This window comes from Barbatula barbatula, assembly GCF_947034865.1.
Source record: "Barbatula barbatula genome assembly, chromosome: 10".
NCBI classification, from domain to species: Eukaryota; Metazoa; Chordata; class Actinopteri; order Cypriniformes; family Nemacheilidae; genus Barbatula; species Barbatula barbatula.
The window spans coordinates 22,163,016-22,186,064 of record NC_136773.1 but is presented as its reverse complement, the minus strand read 5'-3'; the positions used below and the strand labels follow the sequence as shown (position 1 = coordinate 22,186,064).

Here is a 23,049-nt window from a genome sequence, read left to right as displayed (position 1 = left end):
CTGTCACTGAGTTTTGCAACTATCCAACAAGTTCAAAAAGTGCTTGAATTTAGACATCCGTGGTTTTGGATGGACAGCAGGTTTATTAAGTCATGTTGAGATCCAAAATACTGACATAACATGTGTAACTATAAATAACTGAAAAAAATTCACTGTAAATCTCTTGAAGTCTGTTGGTTCTGATATGCAACTGTAAACAAGGGGTAGTCGTACAAGTTCCACTTAGGCTTAGTAATAACATCTGATATGAACTCTACATGACCTACTATCATGTAAACATCCCACTTGAATTGTTTTGACGTCACACAAATGTTATTATTATTGTTGATGCGTCATGATATCTGTTGGATTTAAGTCTAAGGAATCAAGAGAACTGGAGGTCTTTATATGCAGTAGCCACTTGCGTGCTGTGTCACCTGGCAACTCGGAGGCCAGCAGGGACAGCACTAGTCCCCAGGCAACACACACTCATGCATCTTTATCAGTTCTGCACTTCCTGGTGTGTTCTGTATTCAAAGAGCCATTGAACACTTTTGCAACAGGTGAAAAACACCAACATGCAAAACCAGCAGAAACTGGTTATACTGGTTAAACTGGACCACCCGCCACACGGATGCCACCTGTTCACCAGCACGCAAAACTTCTTTTTAAAGCTCAAGACCCCGTTTACCTGTTCAGGTTCGCGCGACGTCACACGAGAGGGCGTGGTCTGCTTAACCTGCGCGTGTTGATGGTCGCGCAGGTAAGCTCGGCGGCGGACGCAATTCTGATCGCGGATCGAGTTCCGCCGTGCGTGCGTCCGTGCGTGATTCTTCCAGTGGATTTGGTGTTGTGTGCGACACGAGGAGCCTGAAACCGGAGTTAAAGATGATGCTAAACTTTCTTCCCGTGCGGAAATTCAAGCGCAATGGGAAATACATTGTGTTCGGGGCGGTGCTGATGGTGGGGTTTCTGGCTGCTTATTTGGAGCTCATGGCCACCAGTGTTTGGAGTAGAACTGGTGAGTGAGTTGATAACACAGTTTGCAGTTGCATTGAAAAAGCATGTTAATGGAGTTAATGGAAATTGGATTGGATTCATTGAAACTAGTATATTGGGTCATGTTTTGGATTCTGTTGGTGGGATGTTATCTGTTGAATGGGAACACCGTTACATCCTACTAGAATTGGGCTCAAAGCACATTATATACTACGTTTTAACATAGTTACTGATTCATGTGGGTATTTGTAAAACAATTCATTGGAATGTGTGGTTTTTTCAGCATTTTATTTCATTGCAGCCTACTGTTTACTTTCAATTCCATGTAATCCATCTGTTTTTTAATAACAGTCAATTCTACCAATTACTGTACACTCAACGCCTATATGCAAACAAATAGACAGTGTTTATGAATCGCAGGGATTGCTGTTGTTATCGTCAGTTCGGCCGTGTCACGCTGTGACCTTCTCATGACAATGTCAAGATTCGCTCAAGTGTGCGATGGGATGGGTCCATAGTCAATTTGAGGTTAAGAAGGGAGGGGCAGTTGAGTTTGGAGATGTTCACTTAACCAAGAAAGTTTGTGGATTTGGTCCCGTTCTCAAATTTTCAAATGTTATACGAAGAGATTTTTGTGTGATTGAGGAAACCAGAGAGAGCTCGGGTGACCTGCAGCATGGGTTTATCATGTAGTTGGAGGTCAGGGATGCAAAGCCGGTGGCCGAATCCGACATTTGAATAGATTGTATATTGAACACTGTCTGTTAACATAATCATAAATGAGATCAAATCACTGGACGGGAATTTTGGTTGGAGACTTCATTCTTCATTGTGATCTACTGTAAATTCCTTGTTCCAACGGCCTGAGCGGAAATAATCACGTGACGTTCCTGTGAACACCTGCTATGTTCTTCACTTGAGCTTTATGTCCCTGAGCCACGGTGCCTTGTGTTCCTACTAGGTTGTATAAAATGGTTTCATGTTGCTTAGATTGAGCAGATTAAAGTGTGTGTTATGGGTGAAATGTTGATAGCAGATGCGATAAACAAATTCACAAACACAAATTTGAGATTTGTTATTTTGAGGTCCGTTAGTCTCCAAAGGTTAAATGCAGTGCTAGATTCCACTAGGAAACTTAAGGTGTGTCTTAAATTACATACTACACACTTTGCACTTCAACTGTATTATGTACTTTACCATCTAGTGTCTCAGATGGAACGCTACACAGGTTTTACATTTCCGTAAATAAGCGATTTCTCAGATGAGGGAAAATGACGTCAAACGCAAAACACACTGCAAGTCTATGGGCCTGTTTTACAGACAAGGCTTAAAGCTAGTCCCAGACTAAAATGAATGTTTGTTTGAGCTGTCTTAACTGAAAATAACGTGCCTTGCCGTATCTTAAAATTTGTCAGTGCCATTGTTTTGTCTCAAAGTAATATTTATAAAACCGTTTTTAAAAATTGACTTGAATATCCTTATTTAACTAAGCCATGGTCCTGGCTTAAAGCCCTGTCTGTGAAACCGGGCCAATGAATTTGTACATTGTACTTTTAATGTCAGTGGAGGTGTCATCGTCTCTGCCGGCGAACCTTGCTCGCCCAGCCCTCGATAGACCAGACGCTCATCCACTACAAAGCAAAACTGGAACTGTTAAGCATGTCATAACATGCAAGCGCACTTATTCACCGTATGTTGATCAAAACCTGTTTATGACTCTTTCTTCTGTGGTAGACAAAATAAGATTCTTTGAGAAATCTCTCAGTGGTCATACAATGGAATTCAATGGGGGCCAGTGTTGTTTGGTTACCAGCATTCTTCAAAGTATCTTCTCTTGTGTTCTGCAGAAGAAAGAAAGTCCGACAGGTTTGGAATGACATGAGAGTGAGTTAATGATGAAACGATTATTTGGGTGAGCTTTGCATGTAGTGTGGAAAGAAGAAAAGGGCTTGATATTATATCTAGTAAAACAGAAAATGCACATTTGATTCTTTAACTCTTTCATCCTGTTTCACTACATGTTAAAACAACAATTCTGTCATCTTCAGGTATTTTTAGCAGGTAAAGATCCTGCTTCATCATGCGTGAAGGAAAACATGTGATGTTATGCCTTTTGTGTGTGTGTGTGAGTTTGGACACACACCGGGGTTTTTTGTAGGATAGTGCGAAGTGGCGTACTCCTGTGACTGACCCTTGACCCTTGATTTTGCACAAGTGGTCCTATAGCAGTAGGTTCCAAATGTTCATGTAAGAAAACGTCTTCATTCCGGAGGAACATCAAAGAGCAGGTGTAGGGCATAATGAGAGATGTCTCTCTCTGTCGGGCAGCATTGGGCGCAGAGGGCTTCTTCCCTCTTTTAAAAAAACTACATTCCTCCGGAGGCTTCCATTGACTTCTAGGGACGTCAGTGAAGGAACGGATTTGGATGGAGAAAGACAACATTTTAAGATGCTTCTAATAGAAGCAACATTAGATTTGAACATGCATGTGTTGATAGAGAGATTTTACTGAAACTCACAAACAAAGGATGTTTACTCGCCAGCCCGCATGCAAATACCACCTGAAGATCCCACCCTCCTAACGTTGTTTGCTCATGGCTTTAGAGGTCAGGTGACTATAAGGTGAGGCATCATTTCCTCGGTTTATTGTTGCTATGGCGGCAGTGTGGTAGGGTGAAGGTTAAGCACTCTTGCACATCTCTCTCTACACACACACACACACATTTTAAGTCTGAAATGTCACAGAAAATGTGTTAAGAATGCTTTTTCAATGTTAAAAATATATCATTTTTAAATATGCTAGAAAAACGAGCATAGGCTTACTAACAAAAACATGAAAACCAGACAAGGGTTAAACCCACGGCAGGTTTTTTTTACATGAACCATAGACATCCAGGTTTATCCCATTGAAATCTGAAATGCACACTTTATTTCAAAGCGTGTGATTGAGAACGTGACATGTAGAGGAATGTGTGTGTCTAATAAGTGTATTATTTCCCAAATGTTAAAGATTCATGTGACATGGAATCCGTTTCGGTTTATCTGCCGAAATGCAGTGAATCTGACACGCACGGTTCCGACTGCAGTGTATTTTTAATTAATTAATTTGGTAACTGATTAAAAATTGACTCTGTTTTTCTTTAAGGCGTAACCTTGCAAAGTGAAGATGCCGTCTGGGCCAAATCTGCTGTTGGGATTAAGGTAACAACCCGGGCACAGACGCCTCATCACTATCTCATGACAATTCGTAACTATTTTGCGGAGTGGCTTATTCGTATATAACATGTTTTAGAAAGGTCTACTTTTGTGCCAGTAACAGTCAGGCGTGGGGCTTCTTTATTTCCTTTTCAAAAGATCGTATAATTCTGATCGTAAGAATACCTGCAAATACGAATTCCTGTGAGATCAGGCTGGACACATAGACAAACTGTGCAGTATAGTAAATATTTTTATTGTATTTACTATTCATTTTATTTCATTTGTGTCACGTGAAACAGTCTGTTTCTCCAGTAGGTATACTGATCTGTAAGTAAATATTTGTAGGCTACATGTTGCATATTTAATTCAGCGTGTGGTGTCCAATTATTCTGAATTTTTAATCCCATTTAGTATGAGGCGCTGTAACTCTTGCCAATCTAATCAAATAAGTGTAGAAAAGTCTAGAAAAAGGTCAAGTCTTTCCAGATGACACGTTCCTGTTCATCCGTCAGACTGGAAGTGGATGGGTGAACACATCAGCATTGTTTCAGAGATGCATCAAATGTTGCATACTTCAAACCATATGCATACTGGAGATATAGTTCGTAAAATAAAGTACTGCATGGATTCAATAAGTTGCAAAACTGCAAATATAATGTGTGTTTAATGTATGTCACAGGTTGGAGGCGATCACATCTCTAATAGTCATAAACAGTACTGGACTTTTAAAAACATTCGACAGAAATGGAGACCGGAGGTAATGATGCACACCATGACAGAAGCCACCGACAGGTGTACACACATACACAAATGTTGATGTTTTAACATGAAATGTACTGTACAGAGAAGGTGTGTTATACAATTAAGTTGCGATTAATCGCATCCAGAACGAAGGTTATGTGTACATACGTAATATATGTCTTTGAACTGTGCATTTTAATTTGTATTTTATATATTTATATAAATAAATGTTTATTTATCATTTAAGTGATATACAGGCGTGCTCAAATTGGTTAGTACCCTTAAAGCAAATAATGCTTATTTCAATAATGCGCATTGAAATAATGCTAACTACTGAAGAGTGATGAAATTAAAAGCTGTTGTATCATGTATACGTGCACGCCTTTGGTATGTCATAGAATAAAGCAAAGAAGCTGTGGAAAGAGATGAATTATTGCTAATTCCTCAAAGATATTCTAAAACGGCCTGGACACATTTGTTGGTACTACTTAGAAAGGATGGTACATCATTGGATTATAGTGATGCTTCAAACGAATTTGTTTCTTTAATTAGTATCGCACACATATCCAATCTTGTAATCCGTCATTCAGCCTATTTCAACGGAGAAAAGTGGTCACTGTGCTGTTTGGTATCATTGTGTTTCCCACACTGAACATGGACCAGAGAAAGCAAAGGATGGAGTTGTCTGAGGAGCTCAGAAAGAAAATAACAGACAAGCATGGTAAAGTAAAGGGTACAAGACCATCTCCAAGCAGCTCGATGTTCCTCGATGTAACCTGAGCACGTCTGTATATATATATGAAGAGTTCGGTTCCAAAATGAGAACTCGTTTTCATAAATCATGTTTTATTAAGTTATCATGTTTTTATTGCATTATTGCATTTTATTGCATAATTGCATTTTATTGCATTTATTCGTTTTTTAGTTATTGTGGCTTAAGTTAAAACAAACCAACTGAAGTTTGATTGATATTCATTTGAATGCACACAAAACAAAACAAAAACATGATTTCTGAAAAAAAAAAAAAAAAGAGTTATCTCAACCAAACTCTTCAGTGTATATATATACATGCAAATATTTCCCAGTAAACATGAATGTGTACATGTATGTATTTATAAACGCATAATAAAAATGCACAGTACGCAGACACATATTGTGTAAACACAAACTTTTATTCTGTATCCGATTAATCGCAATTATTCGTCCTAGTACAGAATAGTACTGTCAGGTAATGGGGAATGAAAACCACGGTACTAAATAAAGATCACACATGTGTACCATATAAGAATAGGATCATATTAATTGACACAAACATATACTGTGTCCCTTTGTTAGTTTAAAATTGTTCATTAATCCAAATATTTCTGTCTTTGCACACATTGATCTTTAGATTGATGTTGATTCTGTGTGTGTTTGTTTTCAGTATAAAGGACAGGCAAATCTTCATGTGTTTGAGGACTGGTGTGGCCCGTCTGTAGCTCAGCTGAGGAAGAATCTACATTATCCGCTCTATCCTCATGTATGTAGACTCACATGTACGCGTAATGTTTGCGTTCCTCTCAAAGTTCCTGCTTTAAGAAACAGAAAGTGTTCCTTAGCAAATACTTAAAGGAGTAGTTCACTTTTTCACAAATTAAATTTCATGATAATTCAATCACCCAAATGTCATACATACGTAATTATGTTTATTTCTATTGTTGAAAATAAATTGAGGCTTTTGAGGAAAGCTTTCCAGGGTTCGTTTCAATATAAAGGACTTAAACGGGGTTGGTTACGGTCCAAATTTCAGGTTCATCGCAGCTTCAAAAGGCTCTTCAAGACACCAGCCGATGAATAAGGGTCTTGTCTAGCGAATCGATTAGTCACTTTCCAAGAAAAATACAAAATTATATACTTTTTTAAACATAAATATATGTCTTGCACCGCCTCATCGTGCAGTCGTGGATGAATATTTGTTCTAAAGTTTTTCAGTTTGCCTTCAGTCTTTGTTTTTGCAAACCGAGGACACTTATTGGCGTAACTGAATGAGAAAATCTAATTGAGAATATTATTTTAAGAGCAAAAAATATATAACTCGTCTTGTGGGTTTAGCCCTTGTATGTAACAAACCTTGAGCAGATTTACAAGTTTAATATTTACAGTCTTTCCTGGAAAATGTATCGGAAAGAAAAAATTGACTAATCATCTTGACTTCAAGGCAAAATACATGTTTGTCCATTAAAAGCTTTCCAGAATACAAGAAACCATTGGTGCCATTATAATTTAGAAATAAAGAGAAATATGCTTTATTTCTATTGAGCGTTTTGTTTTCTATCAATTTTTGTATCATTTTATAAAACTGTTATTCCCTGATTTGCCTTTTTCCAAATAATACTGTCCAAGAAATACCTAAGCGTGTAATGTATTGTGTTTTTTAAATTGAACCTGAGGCTCTATACTCTTTAACCCGACTGTATTTTTTACTTTCCAGTCCAATGTTAGTCTTTATTCATTTTGTATGCACTGTATTTTTCTCCAAGTCTCGTATCACTGTTGGAAAACTAGCCGTGTCGCCCAGCTGGACCAATTACGGCCTCAGGATATTTGGCTATATACATCCTTATACTGACGGTCTGTAACACACACAAACAGTGTCTGCAGGGTATAAGATCTTCAATGTTCCACACTTAATCATGTCCTGTGTTCAACAGGTGACTTCATGTTCGCAGTGGCTTCCGACGATAACAGCGAATTTTGGCTTAGTGATGACGAAAATCCAGAGAATATAAAACTTTGTGCTTCCGTCGGAAAGGTACATAAGGCCGATGTTTACAATTGATCCTTTGTTCGTTTTACACATGTAGTATATTTACTCAGTCTGTTGTGATTTGTGTATTTGCAGACAGGCAGAGAATGGACCGCCCCAGGGGAATATGGGAAATATGCCAGTCAGATATCCAATTTCATTACGTAAGTTCAGAATCCCTTAACATGCACCCAGCCCGGCATTTTATAGTGTGTCTGCATTGTTTAATGTTAGTTTGGAAAAAAGTGTCTGCCAAATGCGTAGATGTAAATACTGTAGTTTTGTGTCATTTTTTTATTCTACAATTATGTAGGAAAAGTTTCTGAAATTGTCCCCAGAGGAAATAACCTGGGGAAAGAAGATGTCCTCATAAAGAAAATGAGCAATTGTTGTGAATAAGAACTCGGGGCTTTCTTCTTTTCTTTACAAAGCGGCTAGGTGTTTGCGCTCTCCTGATGTCTAAGCAAACATGGACCACGATAGCCGTTGAGACAAGGAGGATAAATGGATTAAATGCACGGAAAATAAATAACTAGATTTATTTACAGTATGCTTTGATCATCTGTGTCTCCATCTTCACTGAGCTTGTCTATATTGTTGGTCTTGTCACATGACCTGCGTGCGGCATTCTGAAAAGTTGAAATATTTTAATCTCGATGCGGCGCTGAAGAGCCTAGAAAACCTATTTGAGCATGCTTGTCACGCGTCCACATTAGAAATAACGAATATGCACAGTCAAAAGACCCGAAATGCAAATCGCCCCTTCAGTTTTTTTGCATATAAAACTGCAGACAATATAAGCAAAGAAAACCGTAAACCTGATTTTGAATGTTTAGCTGGACTTGATTTAATGAAACCAGATTAAAGATGTTATCGGCTATGACATAAATCTATATCTTGTCAGGAAAGGTTATTTTCCAAACCATGTTTTGTAGACGCATCGGACGCAGCCGCTTGGCCCGATGTTAACTTCTGGTCTGTGTTTGTCGATCGGTCTGGCTAGTGGCTAATAATATAACCATTTGTATTCATTTATATTGTATTAATAAAATAAACAGTTTGTTGAATGGGTCGTTTCACTTAAGTTTAGCCAGGTAACGTTTCTTCTACTGGTAACCCAAAGTAATGCTGGCTATGCATACTTTAAACTTGCTAGCTAATGTACTTTTCTTTTGCTATGTCGGTGCTTTTCTTTTGAAACGGTCTATAGACCCTGAAAAACATCTTGCACTTCGTACACGATTTGTTCTAATTCAAAATGCATCTTGATTCACAGTCTTCAGATGAACAAAAAATATTTCTTTGAGCTCATCCATAAACAGGATGATCAAGGGACGGATCACGTAGAGGTTGCGGTGAGTGCGTTGTCTAATGGTTGTCTAATGGTTGTGTTATGGTGTACTTGTGCAGACTACACGGTGATCGTTGTACTGTATGTGACTATACTCTGTTTTTACTTCCAGTGGCAACTCAAACAGGCTGGAAGTGGATTTTCGATCATCGATTCAAAGTACATCTCTCTCTACAGCAGTGAGTGTGTGTCTTATTTTAAGCTGTGGTTTCAGAAATGTCAGGGTAACATTGGGGCGCTTGGAATAGCTGTTCCTGTCCACACACACCCTGAAATAGAGTTAATGATGGGGTTGCCTCCAATAGCAAAAGTGCGTGCCTGCGTGTGTGTTGTCATCGCCTTTTGGTTCAGCTGGTGTGTGTCAACACAGGCCTTTGCGTTAATCTATATCTATGTCGGGCTGTATGAATGTGTGTTTTTTCTAGGTGTGCGTAGACACTGGGGTTTGTATACATTGCAGGAACAAAGAAAGACTATTCATTTTGTCTGTGTGTGTGTGTGTTGACTTACTATGAAGTCAAATAATACATATGAGTTTTTAACTAATGTTTAACAGTAATCATTGCGAAATAATAAATGTTTGATGAAAGCGTAGTGTGTCATGTAGTTGTATACCCATGGTGAATTTGTTGAAGCAGTTTTCATGTTGAAAACCGAGACACTTGTTTTGCATTTTTCATGCAGCTGTCAGTGTATTTTGGCAGTCTTCACACATATTGACAGTCTAGAAAGAAATGTCAAAAATCTGGCAGACATTTGTCATTTGTCACACTGGAAATATAATGTCAACTGCATTGCATTATGGGATATTTTGTCCCAAGCGCATTGCATCATGGGATATAGTGTCCCACACAGTGTGCTGTGAATGTGTACTGCATACTGTGATAAATGTTATAGGTTATCTTGAAATTTTATGCAATTTGAGTGTAAAGGTCCAGTATATTTGTACTAGATATAACCAATGACACTTTTGTGTGTGTTTGTGCGTGTAGATGAGTCCACTCTGAACGCAGGAGATGTCGGTCACGTTCCTCAGACTGCTGCCAGTCATGTAGCTCCACCCCACAGTTCTTTTCAGGCTCCGCCCCATGGAGCGGACATGTTGAGATCAGATCCACGTGACTCATTTCATGAGAGTAAGACGTTCATTCATTTTACTGTGTACATGAAACGTCTCCTTTAATATTTAAGTGCTCATTTTGCAAATAGAATACTAAACTTCATATAGCTAAGTAGTTGGCGAATAAACCATACAGGTGTCCAAACTATGGTGCAACAGCAAAATGTTGAAAAAACAAACAATGAAGATGCACCTCTCATATGCTGTTTAAAATGATAAATATAAATATTATTAATATAAAATAATGTTTTTTTAACAGTTAGTGTTTTTTTATATATTTGCATTGTGGATTCCGAATTGCCCTTCCCCTTGTGTGTGGATCGACTTATTTATAGATTAAAGATGGGATGACAAACTCAGTTTCTGAAGAATTATATTATATACATATGACATTTATGACTTAGTTTGACTAACCGCGTGCAGTTCAAGTCCGGAATGTTTTCGCGCCGGGGCCGCAACATCTATCAGTTTCAAACGATCTCTAAATCCAACGTTATAGCCACCGTTTATATAACATCCATCATGGAAATGCTATGAACTAACAAACACGTCTTAATTTCTCTCACTAATGCAAGAGCATCGAGCTGCACAGTGCAGCCAATCTTGACACAGCGCAGCCAATCTGGATAAGCGGGTTGTTGGTGCGTAGGCAGGCTCTTTCTTTCGCCTTGCCGCTGGTGTGCTTTTCCGGGAGAATTGCTGGAAACTGGAGTGGTGAGGGAGTGTATCAAGCACAGAAATACTTAGTTTAATAACTCGTTTTTAACAAGTTGACATGAGAAGCATGAGAAGCCAGCATGGTCAACAGTGTAAAGTCATCAAAATGCATGACATATCCCGCCTTTAACTAGTTCTCACCATATAGCCTTAAGTGCTTCATGGCATTAAGATATTTTTAGCAACCAACAGTTCTGAAGCTGTTTGTTCTCCTACATTCCTCAAAATATCTTGTTTTGTGTTCGAAAGAAGCAAAAAATGACGAACATGAGTCATTCATGACCGAACATTTTTGGGGGGGAGTATCCCTCCCAATAAAAAAGGTTTATTTGGCAACCACCCAAATTTGGAGCCACCTTGTGGAAAAGTAAGACATAACCATGACACGATCATAGAAATTAATCTACATAACACTAAATATGCATTAGAGTTGATAAAAAAACAGAAAGAAAAATAAATGAATAAATGTCTGTCTTGTATGTGTAGTTCCATTACTGGACAGGATGCGATTGCGAGGTGTTTTACCCAGATGTTCATATAACCCCAGCTACATCATAAAGGGATATCCTCTGGTGCGCTATCAAGGCCTGCAGTTTGTACGTACACACGCACATAAATATATATACACAGTATGTCTATATACACACCAACAACCTTTACTATGCACACATACAGATGACACTTATTTCGGTCTGTAAGTTTGTTGAAATTGAAAGTCATCAGATGTTTGTAACTTTTGTTGTTAAATGGATTTTTGTGGGGTGTATAATCTGTTGCAGGTGCATCTGTCGTACGTGTATCCCAACGATTATACTCGCCTCACGCACATGGAGACTGAAAACAAATGTTTTTACCGCAGTAGTCCTTATTATATAGACAGGTAAACACTCTTTGAATAATTTTGTAATTGTCTCTCTGCGTATTACATTTAAATGGTTTCCTTTCAGATACGGTTTCTCAAACTTCTTTCAGCTGGATCTTCCTGAGACAGACAAGTTATATTTCAAGTTCAGAGGTATGATCGAGGACAGTGAATCTGTTGGGTTCATTTTGTAGAAGACATGAACCGCATTTACAATTTTACTTCAGTAATGAGGCATTTACAAGTGGAGCTGTATAGCAAGTGGGAGGTAGTGTGAGGCGGGAAGCATTTGATTGGATAAAACAAATGTTATTGGTTGATATTATATTGAGTTGCCTATTAATGTATATTTAGGCCTTTGTTACATCAGTAGACAGAGACAGAGAAAGTTAAAATATTGTTATTAATGATAAAATTACAAAAATGAAGAACATATTTTGTACTGGCAATTGTGTACCATAAAAGCATGTAGTGTACTTGCTGCACAAGAGTTATTTCTCGCATATCTTCCTGTAGGAGATGGTGTGGTAGAACAAGGAATGGGAAGAAATTATTATGAAGGATTGCAGGATGCTGGAACGTATAAGAATCAGAAGACGAAAGTTATGGAGAATGACAATTATCTGCCACAGTTTGGCGGTGATTATAATGACTTTTTATCTCAGAGACGACGAAAACTGTTCTCTGTTCAGCAACACGACGGACAAATGAGAAACAGAGTCGATAGAGAGCTTGACATCAGACCTGAGCAGATACAACACGACAACTCGCCGAATGAAATTCAGAAACAACCTGAACCAAAGAAATACCTGGAGTACCCAAAAGCACAACAGAAAACAAGAAAAAAGAAACGGCGACAAAAGATGACAGCACAACAAAACATTAATTACGTACAGAACTCGCCTTCTGAAGTGAGGAACCAGGGTCACGAGAAAAACTTTGGCATGGAGAAGATCTCTGACCGTCAGAGTCCAGAACCGGCTCAAAGAGTGGAACGCTGGAGGTCAGATGTGAAAAAGCTAGTTGACCTGTCGACCAATCAGGATGGTGGCGTTCCAGCCAATGATGGAGCTGTTACGATGGAGAACAGACGAAAGGGTAATGAGTCAAAAAGAATCTACAGGGTTGACGAGCCAGTGAGAGTCGCCATGTTGGGTAGGGCTGTGGTAACCAATTCTGCAGGGTTTTATGAGCATAAACGTGTTGACAACATGGATCGGTCAGGTACTATGACAGCTTTTATGGGAGAACATGAGGGCAAAAATCCCAATAAAACATTAGACACGTTAAAAGTACAGAAGACCAAAACGTTGGAAAGATATCGTGTCAAGGCGGAACCATTACAACGGCTACAAGGCGAAACATATGAAGATAATAAATTGATAGATGTTTTGAAGGACGACAATAAAAATTATATCAAGCTTGGCAAGAATGAAAATTTGGTTCATTACCTTACTCAAAAACCTAATATGCCGTCGTCATATAACCTCACTCATGAGCGTGATGCTCCTCCGCCCAGAGAGGAATATGACAAAGAATGGGCTCGCTTTAATGACAACAGAAAAGGAGAAATAAATGAGATAAAGGATAATGCGATGCACGTAAGCGAGACCGATGTTGAACACAATGATGACTGGATGGCTCAGGGTTACTCCGATGAAGAGGGTTATGACTTTATCAACAGAGCTGTGTTTGATGTGGAAGTCAACTGGGCTCAGACATTCCAGGTGAAACCTTTGGATCTGCACCGCATGCGTCCGGATTGGATCGATCTGAAGTGTAACGTGTCTGGAAACTTGCTGCTCAGCGAATCCGAGGCTTTGGCTTTGGTGGAAGCTTTCATGAAGAAACTCAACAGGAAATATCCAAGGTAGATTTTTCTAAACCCTGAATCAGGGGACGTTTATATTTTGTGCTTTGGCTGTTTATTTATGCAACAACGTTTTGAGTTTTGGAAAACTTGGTCGAACCATATGTGTTCGTCACATTGCACATGTAGTCCTATCGACCATTTTGCAAGACGTGAACTCTAGTCCAGATTCACTTGCTGTTTCAACAAAATACATCAAAAAGAACATTAAAGACACAGTTCATCCAGATATGAAGATGCTGTCTTAATTTACTTCCCCTCCAAATCTGTATACATTTATTTGTTGTGATGAACTCAAAGACATTTGGAAGAAGGGTTGTAACCAAGCAGTTCTTGGCCAACATTGACTACCATAGGAAAAATTACAATGGAAGACCAAAGTTAGCTTTTCTACATTCTTCAAAATATGTTTACAATACAAACTTTTGTGTTCAACAGAACAAAGAAAATGATAAGACATTTTTCCTACTATATACACTTCATAACAGCATGGGAAGTATGGAAGTGTGTCATTCTTTACATAATGGATCTCTTGACATTAGGTTGGTGTTTGTGTGTGTTTAGTCAGTTTTCTCTACATCGTATCGTGAACATTGTGAAGAGGTCTGATTATCCTCGGGGCAGTAGATATCTTCTGGAACTGGACCTGTTGGAGGCTTCAGGACATCACCTGCGTCTGGTTGACTACATTTATGTGAAGAGAGTTGATAACTGGGGTAGAAAGCAAAAAACTGAAGAGCTCATACTGTGCAATCCATCCGGCTTCTTGTGGAACCCAACTGCTACGGTGCACTTTATAATCCCAGGTGAGATATTGTTACAGAAATACTTTTATATAAGTTTAGATGGGCGGTGCTGGTTTATCTCAAATGGTTAATCCGGTTAAAGTTAACTGCTGAACTAGCTAATCTGGTTTGATTTAAAGAATACAATTCATATGCATTTTCGTTTTCATTCTGTGAACTACTAACATTATTCCTACCAAATTTCAAAAAAGAATATTGTTTTTATTTGCAGAAAATGAAAACTGGAGAAAGAGGTGAAAATAACAGAAATATGCTCGTTATTTGTTTAGACCTCAAACAAGTTCACAATCACTTTTAAGCAATATTTCTACGTGTATTTAGAAAAAGTTCAGTTTGTAGATTTCCTGGGTTTTTATCACAGTTTCATGCCTTGTCGAGCTGACAGTCTTTCACATTGCTGTTGGATAACTTTGTCACTCCTGAGGTTTGATTTTGTTGAAATTTAACAGACACTGGACTGGAATGACCACAATGCATCTAGAAAAAGTGATTCATTGAAAATTTGAAATGGTCCGTATTTTTCAAGTTGCCATGCACGAAAATATTTAGCGCATGTGTTTGTTTGTCTGCAGTAAAGAATCAGGCCCGTTGGGTACAGCAGTTTATTTCAGACATGGAGGAACTTTATCGCACCACCGGGGATCAGAACTTCAACATCATCATCACTGACTATGAAAGCACTGATATAGACATCGAACAAGCCCTACAAAATTCAGTTTTGCCCAGGTATATTAGGACATTTACATACATGCAAACTAATTTACTGACCACAAGATCTCAAAACTTCTTACATTCTGTATCGTAACACAGCAGAGATGAACCCCATTTATGAACTGTCCTGATTATATAAATTAGACTAAGGACAATATAAAGAATGTAATATATTCTTGCAGGTATCAGTATCTCAGGTTGAGTGGAAACTTTGAACGATCGGCAGGGCTTCAGGCTGGAATAGATCTCATTACTGTGAGTTGTACAAACACACACTTGCATTTCAAGATATTCATAATGACATCATGTCTCAATTCACCGTGCAACAATATTACAATGATAATTAACGTTAATAAAAACGTGACGTTTTTTTGTTAAACAGTTATGCAAATATATAGTCCATCGCAATAATTGGACTATCATTTTAAAGGTGCAACATGGAGATTTTTGCGACATCTAGTGGTGAGGTTGTGAATTGCAACCAACTGCTCTCTCCACCCGTCCACCCTCAATTTCGAAGCACTACAGTGCCTCACAGGACAAAGACATTGTCACATTTTCGCTTCTTTGCCGAAGGAGACAGTGTATTTACGAAACACGCTCTGTAGACCAGTTTGTCTGTTTAGGGCTACTGTAAAAACAACATGGAGAACTCATGCGAAGGGAAGTGAAAGTGACCTATTTGAACCCGCGAAGACATAGTAACGCATATTAAATATGACGTTTCTGTTGATAGATCCTCCAAAAAATTACACAAAGCACCTTTACGTTTTTTTATCTACCAAAATTAAGCGGGGTTTATGCTTGAAGAAATATCTGCTAATGTGAGACAAAGAATTTATAAAACAAGAAATATAATATTATATATTTAGGTATTTAAGTCTTAGAAATATCTATTTTGTTTCTCAAGTAAAATCCTATGTTAATAAACTTGACAGATATTATGGTTAACTATCAGGATGTGAAGACACTTTTTGAATTACCTCAATAGTCTTTAATGCATATGAATCAATTATGTTTGAAGTAAATTTCTTTCTTAAAGGCTCTCTGTCTGTCTGTCAGGATGATCACAGCATTGTGTTTCTCTGTGATCTGCACATACATCTTCCACATGGCTTCATTGACACGGTGAGGAAACACTGTGTTGAAGGTCACATGGCGTTCGCCCCCATAGTTCTGAGACTCAACTGTGGCGCTTCGCCTCTGGAGCCTGATGGTACACGACTATCTGCAAACACTTATCTTTTTCGATGTAAAAACACGCATAGACATGCAGTAGATTGGCTCTGCGTGCTGTATATCTACATTTTCAGTTACTGTGACTAATGTTTAGTTTGTGAGCAGGTTACTGGGAGATCAATGGCTTTGGACTTCTGGGCATTTATAAATCAGACCTGGACTCTATTGGGGGCATGAACACCAAAGAATTTACAGACCGTTGGGGTGGAGAAGATTGGGAACTACTGGACAGGTTAGACATGATACACCAGCTGAAGTGTTTATGGAGACATTCATGACAACCACATGCATCCTTTAAGTAATCCAGAGGATTCCAATGGTTTAATAAATGTACATTTAATATTTTGAGTTTATTTGGAGATCATAAAACACTTATTGGTTTTTGCGTGTCTCGAGACTAAATACCACATTATATGTAGTCCCGGGACACATGTTTTTTTATATTTAAATATTTTGAATGACCGATGTGATGTCACACGGAAGAGTATCAGGATCATGATTTCTCTGTGTTTCTTAGGATCCTGCAGGGAGGGCTGGAGGTGGAACGACTCTACCTGAGGAACTTCTTCCATTACTTTCACTCAAAACGTGGCATGTGGAACCGGCAGATCCTGCGGAACACATAACCGGGTCTCACCGCTGCTAAGCAATGGTTTCTGTGGCACTTTAAATTAAATCTCGGCAATCAGTGGACCTCCGGGCGTTCCAGATGCATGAATTGTCAATGGCCTCCATCTATAACTGCTGTCCAATGTGGTGTGGGGTGATTTCTGGGGGAAATGGACGTCTGTGTTCGCTGGAGTTACAGAGAAGTTAACTAACACTGTGTGCGGTTAACACAAACTCTCTCGCCACTGTCGAGATCAATTCCTGGTGTTTCTCCAATGACAACAGCTCCCTCTGGAGTTCAAAGCCACGAAGAAGAATATGAGGAAATGCTTTTGGACCGTCAAAGATTTCTGGAATGTCATTGGCCCTGTTGTCCAGGTCAAGAATAATATGTTTTAGATAATTCTGTTCTGACAGGCGGGATTGTAATGTTAAACGTGATGCGTGTAAATGACGGAAAATATGTGTATTTATTCAGCATATTTGTTTGATTCCACTTTGCACACTCTTGTACTGTATGTTTTATGCTGTGTGACCTCTTAGGGGCTGAAAGATGAATGGGTCTATCAAAAGATGTGCAATATTCCAAGGGACATTGCCTAGCGTAGATTTGACGAGCAAATTAAATCAAGATAGTCTCACTAAACACGTCAAGAACGTATCAAAATAAATCAAAGGGACAGTTGCCACAAAATAAAAATCTATTGATTCAAAATAATAAATGTACTGTCACATTGTTCCAAACCTGCATGACTTACAAAGAACGTAAAGACATAAGGTTACTGAATGACTGCTTTTTTCTATACGACGACAGTAAATGGGGACGGAGGCTATCAGTTCCTAACATTTTCCCTATTGTAAGATAAAGTTATACAGGTTTGGAACAGCATGTGAGTGAGTAAATCATGACAGAATTTTTACTTTAGGGTGAACCATCCCTTTAAGATGATGTCATTTTTCAACATAATAATCCTAAGGGGTTCATATGTTTTCTTTAAATAAGTGCTTTTAACACAGAGATTTTCCATCTCTTAACACATTTCAGGGTGTAGAGCCAACAGATAAGTTGACGTGTGTCTGCCATACATTATATGCGGTATTATAATAATGCTCATCATCAAAAATACATGGCTTGTTTTGACCAATCAACGTTGATGTATGCCATGTATACAAACATGCCGAAGTGCCATCTGCCATGCTTCAAACCAAAACGTCTACTGTTTCTTGTAAAGAAATTCCAGCGCTGTTTTTTATTGGTTCCACATACGTAAACTGCCATGTTGTGTTTCTGTGAGCTTTTTCGTTAAAATAACTGAAGGCATTGTAGGTCTAACAGTCATCCCAAAGCCGACTGTAAATATTATATACATTTTATTTATTTTGGCACGTGTTTTATGTCAAGGATCCTCTTGAAAACTGTAAAAAATGAAAGTGACCTTGATGAATTCTGGTTCGCCATAAACCTTAAAATAAACTTGCAGGGTTGCTGATGTTTATAAGTTGTCAAAATAGAACAGTCGTTTTCTTATTTCCATCCATTGCCTGTCTTTGTGATGGACATTTATATGAAGGAATGCAAAGCTTAACATTCCTCTCTATGGGAAGTCTGCGTGTTTTAACCGGTCTCGCTTCTGCCCTCTCAAAAGACCAGCTTGGCTCCTTTTCCAACTTTCACAGTTAAATAAGGTAAAACTCAAAAGCATGGGTTCCATAATAAAGAAGAAACTTCTTAATATGATAACAGATAATCATGTCTTTGGTTAGTTCAGGTCTTCATCTACTGCTGGATTGAGATTTTTTTTGGAAGTGCTCAAAGAATGACACTAAAAAAGATCAAGAAGGCAAATTGAAACCACAACAGAAACAGCTCTTCAGACAAGGATTAAATAGAAATTAAGCACCTGATTCCAGTATCTACAGTATTTTAAAAGGATGCTCACCTGCTCGTATGAGCTTGTGAAATGGTTATAATAAGAGCAACATGGAGACACTGGCTGCTGTTTTATACTCCTTTTATGACAATATGTTCCTGTGAATTATAAGTATTCAGACAATGACACACCCACTCAATATCATATTGAAACATTTATTTATTTATTTACATGTTTAATGGTGATTTGTAGTTTCGCTTGCAGGACAATGCTAGCTTATAGCTATTGTTTTTCCATCCCATACACAATCTAACCTCATCGTTCAAGTACCGGTCAAACCAGTTCACGTAACTTAACCAACTCATCTCTCTGCATCTGACCGCATCTCTTTTGTCACTCGGACAGGTGACAGACCAAATAAATCACAGCCGGAGACGGCTTCTTTTGTCCTTGAACAGAAATGCATGTCAGTCACACAGTGTGAATAGTCGGAATAAGTCAATTGTCATCTGCCGGTGGTCAACGTGACCTAACTCCTTCGTCATGTGAGAGAAAGCCGTGTCTGTCTATCACACAAGGACGGGAAGTTTGAGTATTGTGTGTGCTTTATAAATATCGTGACAGTCGGTTGTTCCTGGAAGGCCATGACTCATAGTTCAGCTCCAACTCTTTTATTTTCATTAAACCTAAAGGCTTATTTGTTATGGTTAGAGATAAACTCTCTGGGTCGTCCAGGACTGGAAGTGATTGAGGTCTGAACTTTGACCCCCACCACCATTGTATTTTTCCTACAATGGGTGTCGAGATTTGTTTGGTTACAAGCATTCTTCCAAATATATTTCTCTGTGTTCATCCGGATAAAGCAATGTATACACATTTGGAACAACTCGAAGGCGAGTAAATGATGACGGATTTTTATTTTTGGGGTGAAGTATTCAAAGTAGTCAAAGTTCAGGCCTCAATCACTTCCAGAAGGTGATTTTGGGTGAAGTATCCCTTTATGGTCTGGTCCACATTGCAGCGGGCCAAGACCACCACACTCCACACTATGTTTGTTTTAGTATACGTGTCATTTTGAAATTTCTGAATTGTTTATACCACAAAAATAGACCAGTGTAAAAAATCTATTTGATGCAACTAACCTTGAAAATCTACCTCAAATAAGTAACTTAATGCTCACTGAAATGAGTGTTTGTGCCATCAGAACCTGAAACTAGCTCTTATAATAAATCGCAAACAACTGTATTATCATCAACATTTTAATAACTTTAAAGATTTTATACATTTACTTTCAAGTGATTTTCCTTTTTTTGTTGACTTGACCCGTTCTAATACACTGACAAATACACACACACCATTTACACAATTATACACTATTTGTACTGTATATACACACTCCGTTCACTGTCCACCACCAGCAGCATCGAACATTTTCTTCCTGCCCTCCATTCCTGACATCGCCTCAACGTTCTTACGCCAGTCACCCACCTCTGACGACATAACCTGTCAGACAGAAATGCATTATGTAGTTGTATCCAGAAAAAAAATCTGGGTCAATCTCACAAAACAAAAGTGTTTGTTATATTTTATTAGCACCTTTTCTTGTTTTATGTCTTCTTTCTTCACGGATTTAAGGTTAGCCCTGAGATCCATGGAGCCCTTGTGTTTGGAGCCCAGCAGAGCTCTCATCATCTCATCGGCAGACACGCGCACCTTCCTCAGAGCCGGTTTCTTAAACTTCCCACCTAAATCTTGCACCTTAAGTTTCAACTCATGGATCTTTGACACAAAGAGATGTTAGTCTCTAAACGCTCACCCATCTTAGTGTGTACTGTTAAGAGTCAATTCTAATTTCATACTCACATCTCTGTTGTTTTTATTCACTTTGGCCTCAAAGTCGTATCTTTCCTGGTCCACTTCATCGATTTGGGCATGTAGTTGTCGACACAGTTTCTGCACACATGCAACATAGACAAAATGAACAAAAAATGAACACAACCAAGTTTTTTGTTAATCGATGCATGTTGTATTTCTCCACAAAAACAATTTAAGCCGTGAACATTTTTTATCCCAAATGTATATTTTGTTTTTAAAAGATATTAATATGTTACCAACCTGTAGGTCATCCATTGAGAGGCCAGTTGTCTGAAGGGGTTGCATCTTGTCGGACAGATATCTCACCTTCTCTTCATCCCGACTCACTCTCTCCTGTTCTAGATCCTCAATGGCTCTTTGGAGCAAGAGGATCTGAGAAAAACACAGATATAAAACATTTCCTCTAACCTGCAGGCTTACACAGAAAACATATATGTCAACATATTTACTACACAAAAGTTTACTACAGACTTCTATTGTTTTTACATATAGCTAATTCATTTTTGACTCGAATGAAACTAACCTAAACAAAGTAAAAATACTTTTATAATGTTAATATTATAGAAACACAACAAACATTGTTTCATTGTTCATGAATTGTTTGTCACACATTTTTATTTACTATACCTTTAAAGAGAGTTTTCGTGATGCAGAGATTTTGGACTTTGGCTGAAAAATATGAATTAAGATGAATGTATTGATATTATCATGATTTATACATTCAAGAATTGTATTTATTTTGTTACTTAAGAGCTATAGGATCTTTAAAAACAACCTTGGCCTGCACTCCTCGAGGGGCCAATGGAGAAGGTGCCTTTAAAACAAAAGACAAAAAATACATCAATCAAATAAATCAAGATGAAACATTTCAACCTATTCAATAATTGTGTAAAGTTATAGCTTTACTTTTAAAAGTTGCATGTAGAATAGATATATTACTTACATCACTGCAAATGTTGTTTGTTGGAGAAGACAGAGGGGGGAAAGAAGCATGAAAGTTAGATTTATGAGATAAAAAATACATTGAATAATATTGTTAATAATAATTAAGAAAATGTGTTCAGAGCTTTACAAAGTAATGAAAAACGGATGAATGAATCAAAGAATAATTCATACTTACTCGTCTGCCATTGTGAAACCTATAAATAAAAAATCCAAAACTACATTACTGCAAATGCCATATAACCCAAGTCAAATCTGCAGAACACCCTAAACAATGACAAAATAAATATAAAAAAATCATTAAAAATAACTGTTAAACAAAATAAAGCTGTTCTGTGTTGAGAGAGGAAAGTAATAACAGACACAGAGATGTTTGTTACCTGAGGTGCTGCCTGTGGGATCAAAACAGCTTCTAAAAGCACAAAGGCAAAGAGACAATGGCTTTTATGTGTGACAGGCACCAGCTTTGTAATTTTAGCTCACAGACACATGCAGGAATGAGAATGAATGGACAGCTGTCCTCGACATAGCTAAAGCTGGACACTGTGTGTGTGTTTGCATGTCATGTGCCACAAGGACAAAGCAATTCAAAGCCAACAATATATCATGCCTTTACAATGCTCATATTCTTATATGCATCTCCATACAACCAAAAATGAATTTGCTTCAAATAGATGTATTTGTACAGCAATGAAGTCAACAGCCAGACTCGTCATTTTAAATGCCATTTGCCTGCCGAGACTTATTCTGCAATGATAGCCTATAATCTATAAACACCTTTTTTGTCTCCTCTGTGGTGTGGAATAAATACATTTTTAAGCAACCATAAGACCTGTTGTAGCATTTAGAAACATGTCTTATCTACATTCTGGAAAAACATTACATCCAGGTTTACTCATTGGGGATTCAATGGTAAAACTGTCTGTTGAAGGTCTATGATCTGTTCGGTAACCTTTCTAAGCGATGCCTCTCCATGTACTGCGGTAACAAGTTTAATGTCTATCTGTCACTGTCTCTATGGGTGAACAGCTTGTCAGGAATACCACTCATGCACCCTACGCCCTGCATGTCTGATCATCCAATAGTAGCACATTTCCACCTAAGGCAAGTCCGGCCTAAGATTTAGTTTAAAGCTTATCTGATATTCATGAGATATTGATCCTCAAACGGAAGCACATATGGTCACGTATGTCCTGCTATCACAGACACTCACTCAGAAATGTTTGAGCCAGCCGACACACATATGCGCTCACACATATGCAGGTAAAAACCTTTGATGACAATATGTCAGGTGTGGGTTTTATATAATGGGATACCTTCTTATGTAAGAAATCATATTCTTGTTATTCAGTCCCTTTGTAAGTTTGTTGTTTT

At 38.2% G+C, this 23,049-nt stretch overlaps 2 protein-coding genes across 3 annotated transcripts; one reads left to right on the top strand and one right to left on the bottom strand.

The window, feature by feature from the left end:
- The first annotated feature begins 607 nt into the window (after window positions 1–607).
- b4galnt3b (beta-1,4-N-acetyl-galactosaminyl transferase 3b) lies at window positions 608–18,493 on the top strand. Of its 2 annotated transcripts, none has more exons than XR_013787216.1 (20): window positions 608–1,000; window positions 4,124–4,179; window positions 4,856–4,933; window positions 6,341–6,436; window positions 7,437–7,527; window positions 7,608–7,708; window positions 7,799–7,866; window positions 8,979–9,057; window positions 9,166–9,232; window positions 10,046–10,189; window positions 11,377–11,486; window positions 11,670–11,770; window positions 11,838–11,905; window positions 12,269–13,622; window positions 14,187–14,428; window positions 15,001–15,154; window positions 15,322–15,394; window positions 16,182–16,355; window positions 16,484–16,610; window positions 16,896–18,493. XR_013787216.1 is itself a non-coding variant. In XM_079465943.1 (20 exons), the coding sequence occupies exons 1-20, from the start codon at window positions 868–870 to the stop codon at window positions 17,002–17,004; spliced, it is 3,405 nt and encodes a 1,134-aa protein (XP_079322069.1). In that variant the 5' UTR covers window positions 608–867; the 3' UTR covers window positions 17,005–18,493. The 2 variants fall into 2 exon arrangements, 1 of the variants encoding a protein (XP_079322069.1); XM_079465943.1 differs by having other exon boundaries at window positions 16,202–16,355.
- A 1,612-nt stretch (window positions 18,494–20,105) lies between these two features.
- Window positions 20,106–22,089, bottom strand: tnni1c (troponin I, skeletal, slow c). Its single transcript, XM_079465860.1, has 7 exons — window positions 22,041–22,089; window positions 21,509–21,547; window positions 21,361–21,402; window positions 20,974–21,105; window positions 20,722–20,811; window positions 20,455–20,637; window positions 20,106–20,361 (listed from the first exon to the last, which is right to left on the bottom strand). The coding sequence occupies exons 4-7, from the start codon at window positions 21,016–21,018 to the stop codon at window positions 20,260–20,262; spliced, it is 420 nt and encodes a 139-aa protein (XP_079321986.1). The 5' UTR covers window positions 21,019–21,105; window positions 21,361–21,402; window positions 21,509–21,547; window positions 22,041–22,089; the 3' UTR covers window positions 20,106–20,259.
- Between the last annotated feature and the right edge of the window lie 960 nt (window positions 22,090–23,049).

Bases quoted from the DNA above. Each gene is read 5' to 3' on its own strand.
- b4galnt3b (XM_079465943.1), top strand. From the start codon at position 868: ATGATGCTAAACTTTCTTCCCGTGCGGAAATTCAAGCGCAATGGGAAA. The intron at 11,906-12,268 runs GTATGATCGAGG...ATCTTCCTGTAG, and splicing joins GTTATATTTCAAGTTCAGAG to GAGATGGTGTGGTAGAACAA. The intron at 16,611-16,895 runs GTTAGACATGAT...TGTGTTTCTTAG, and splicing joins GATTGGGAACTACTGGACAG to GATCCTGCAGGGAGGGCTGG.
- tnni1c (XM_079465860.1), bottom strand. From the start codon at position 21,018: ATGCAACCCCTTCAGACAACTGGCCTCTCAATGGATGACCTACAG. The intron at 20,812-20,973 runs GTTGGTAACATA...GCATGTGTGCAG, and splicing joins TCTCAATGGATGACCTACAG to AAACTGTGTCGACAACTACA. The intron at 20,638-20,721 runs GTGAGTATGAAA...TTTGTGTCAAAG, and splicing joins TGAATAAAAACAACAGAGAT to ATCCATGAGTTGAAACTTAA.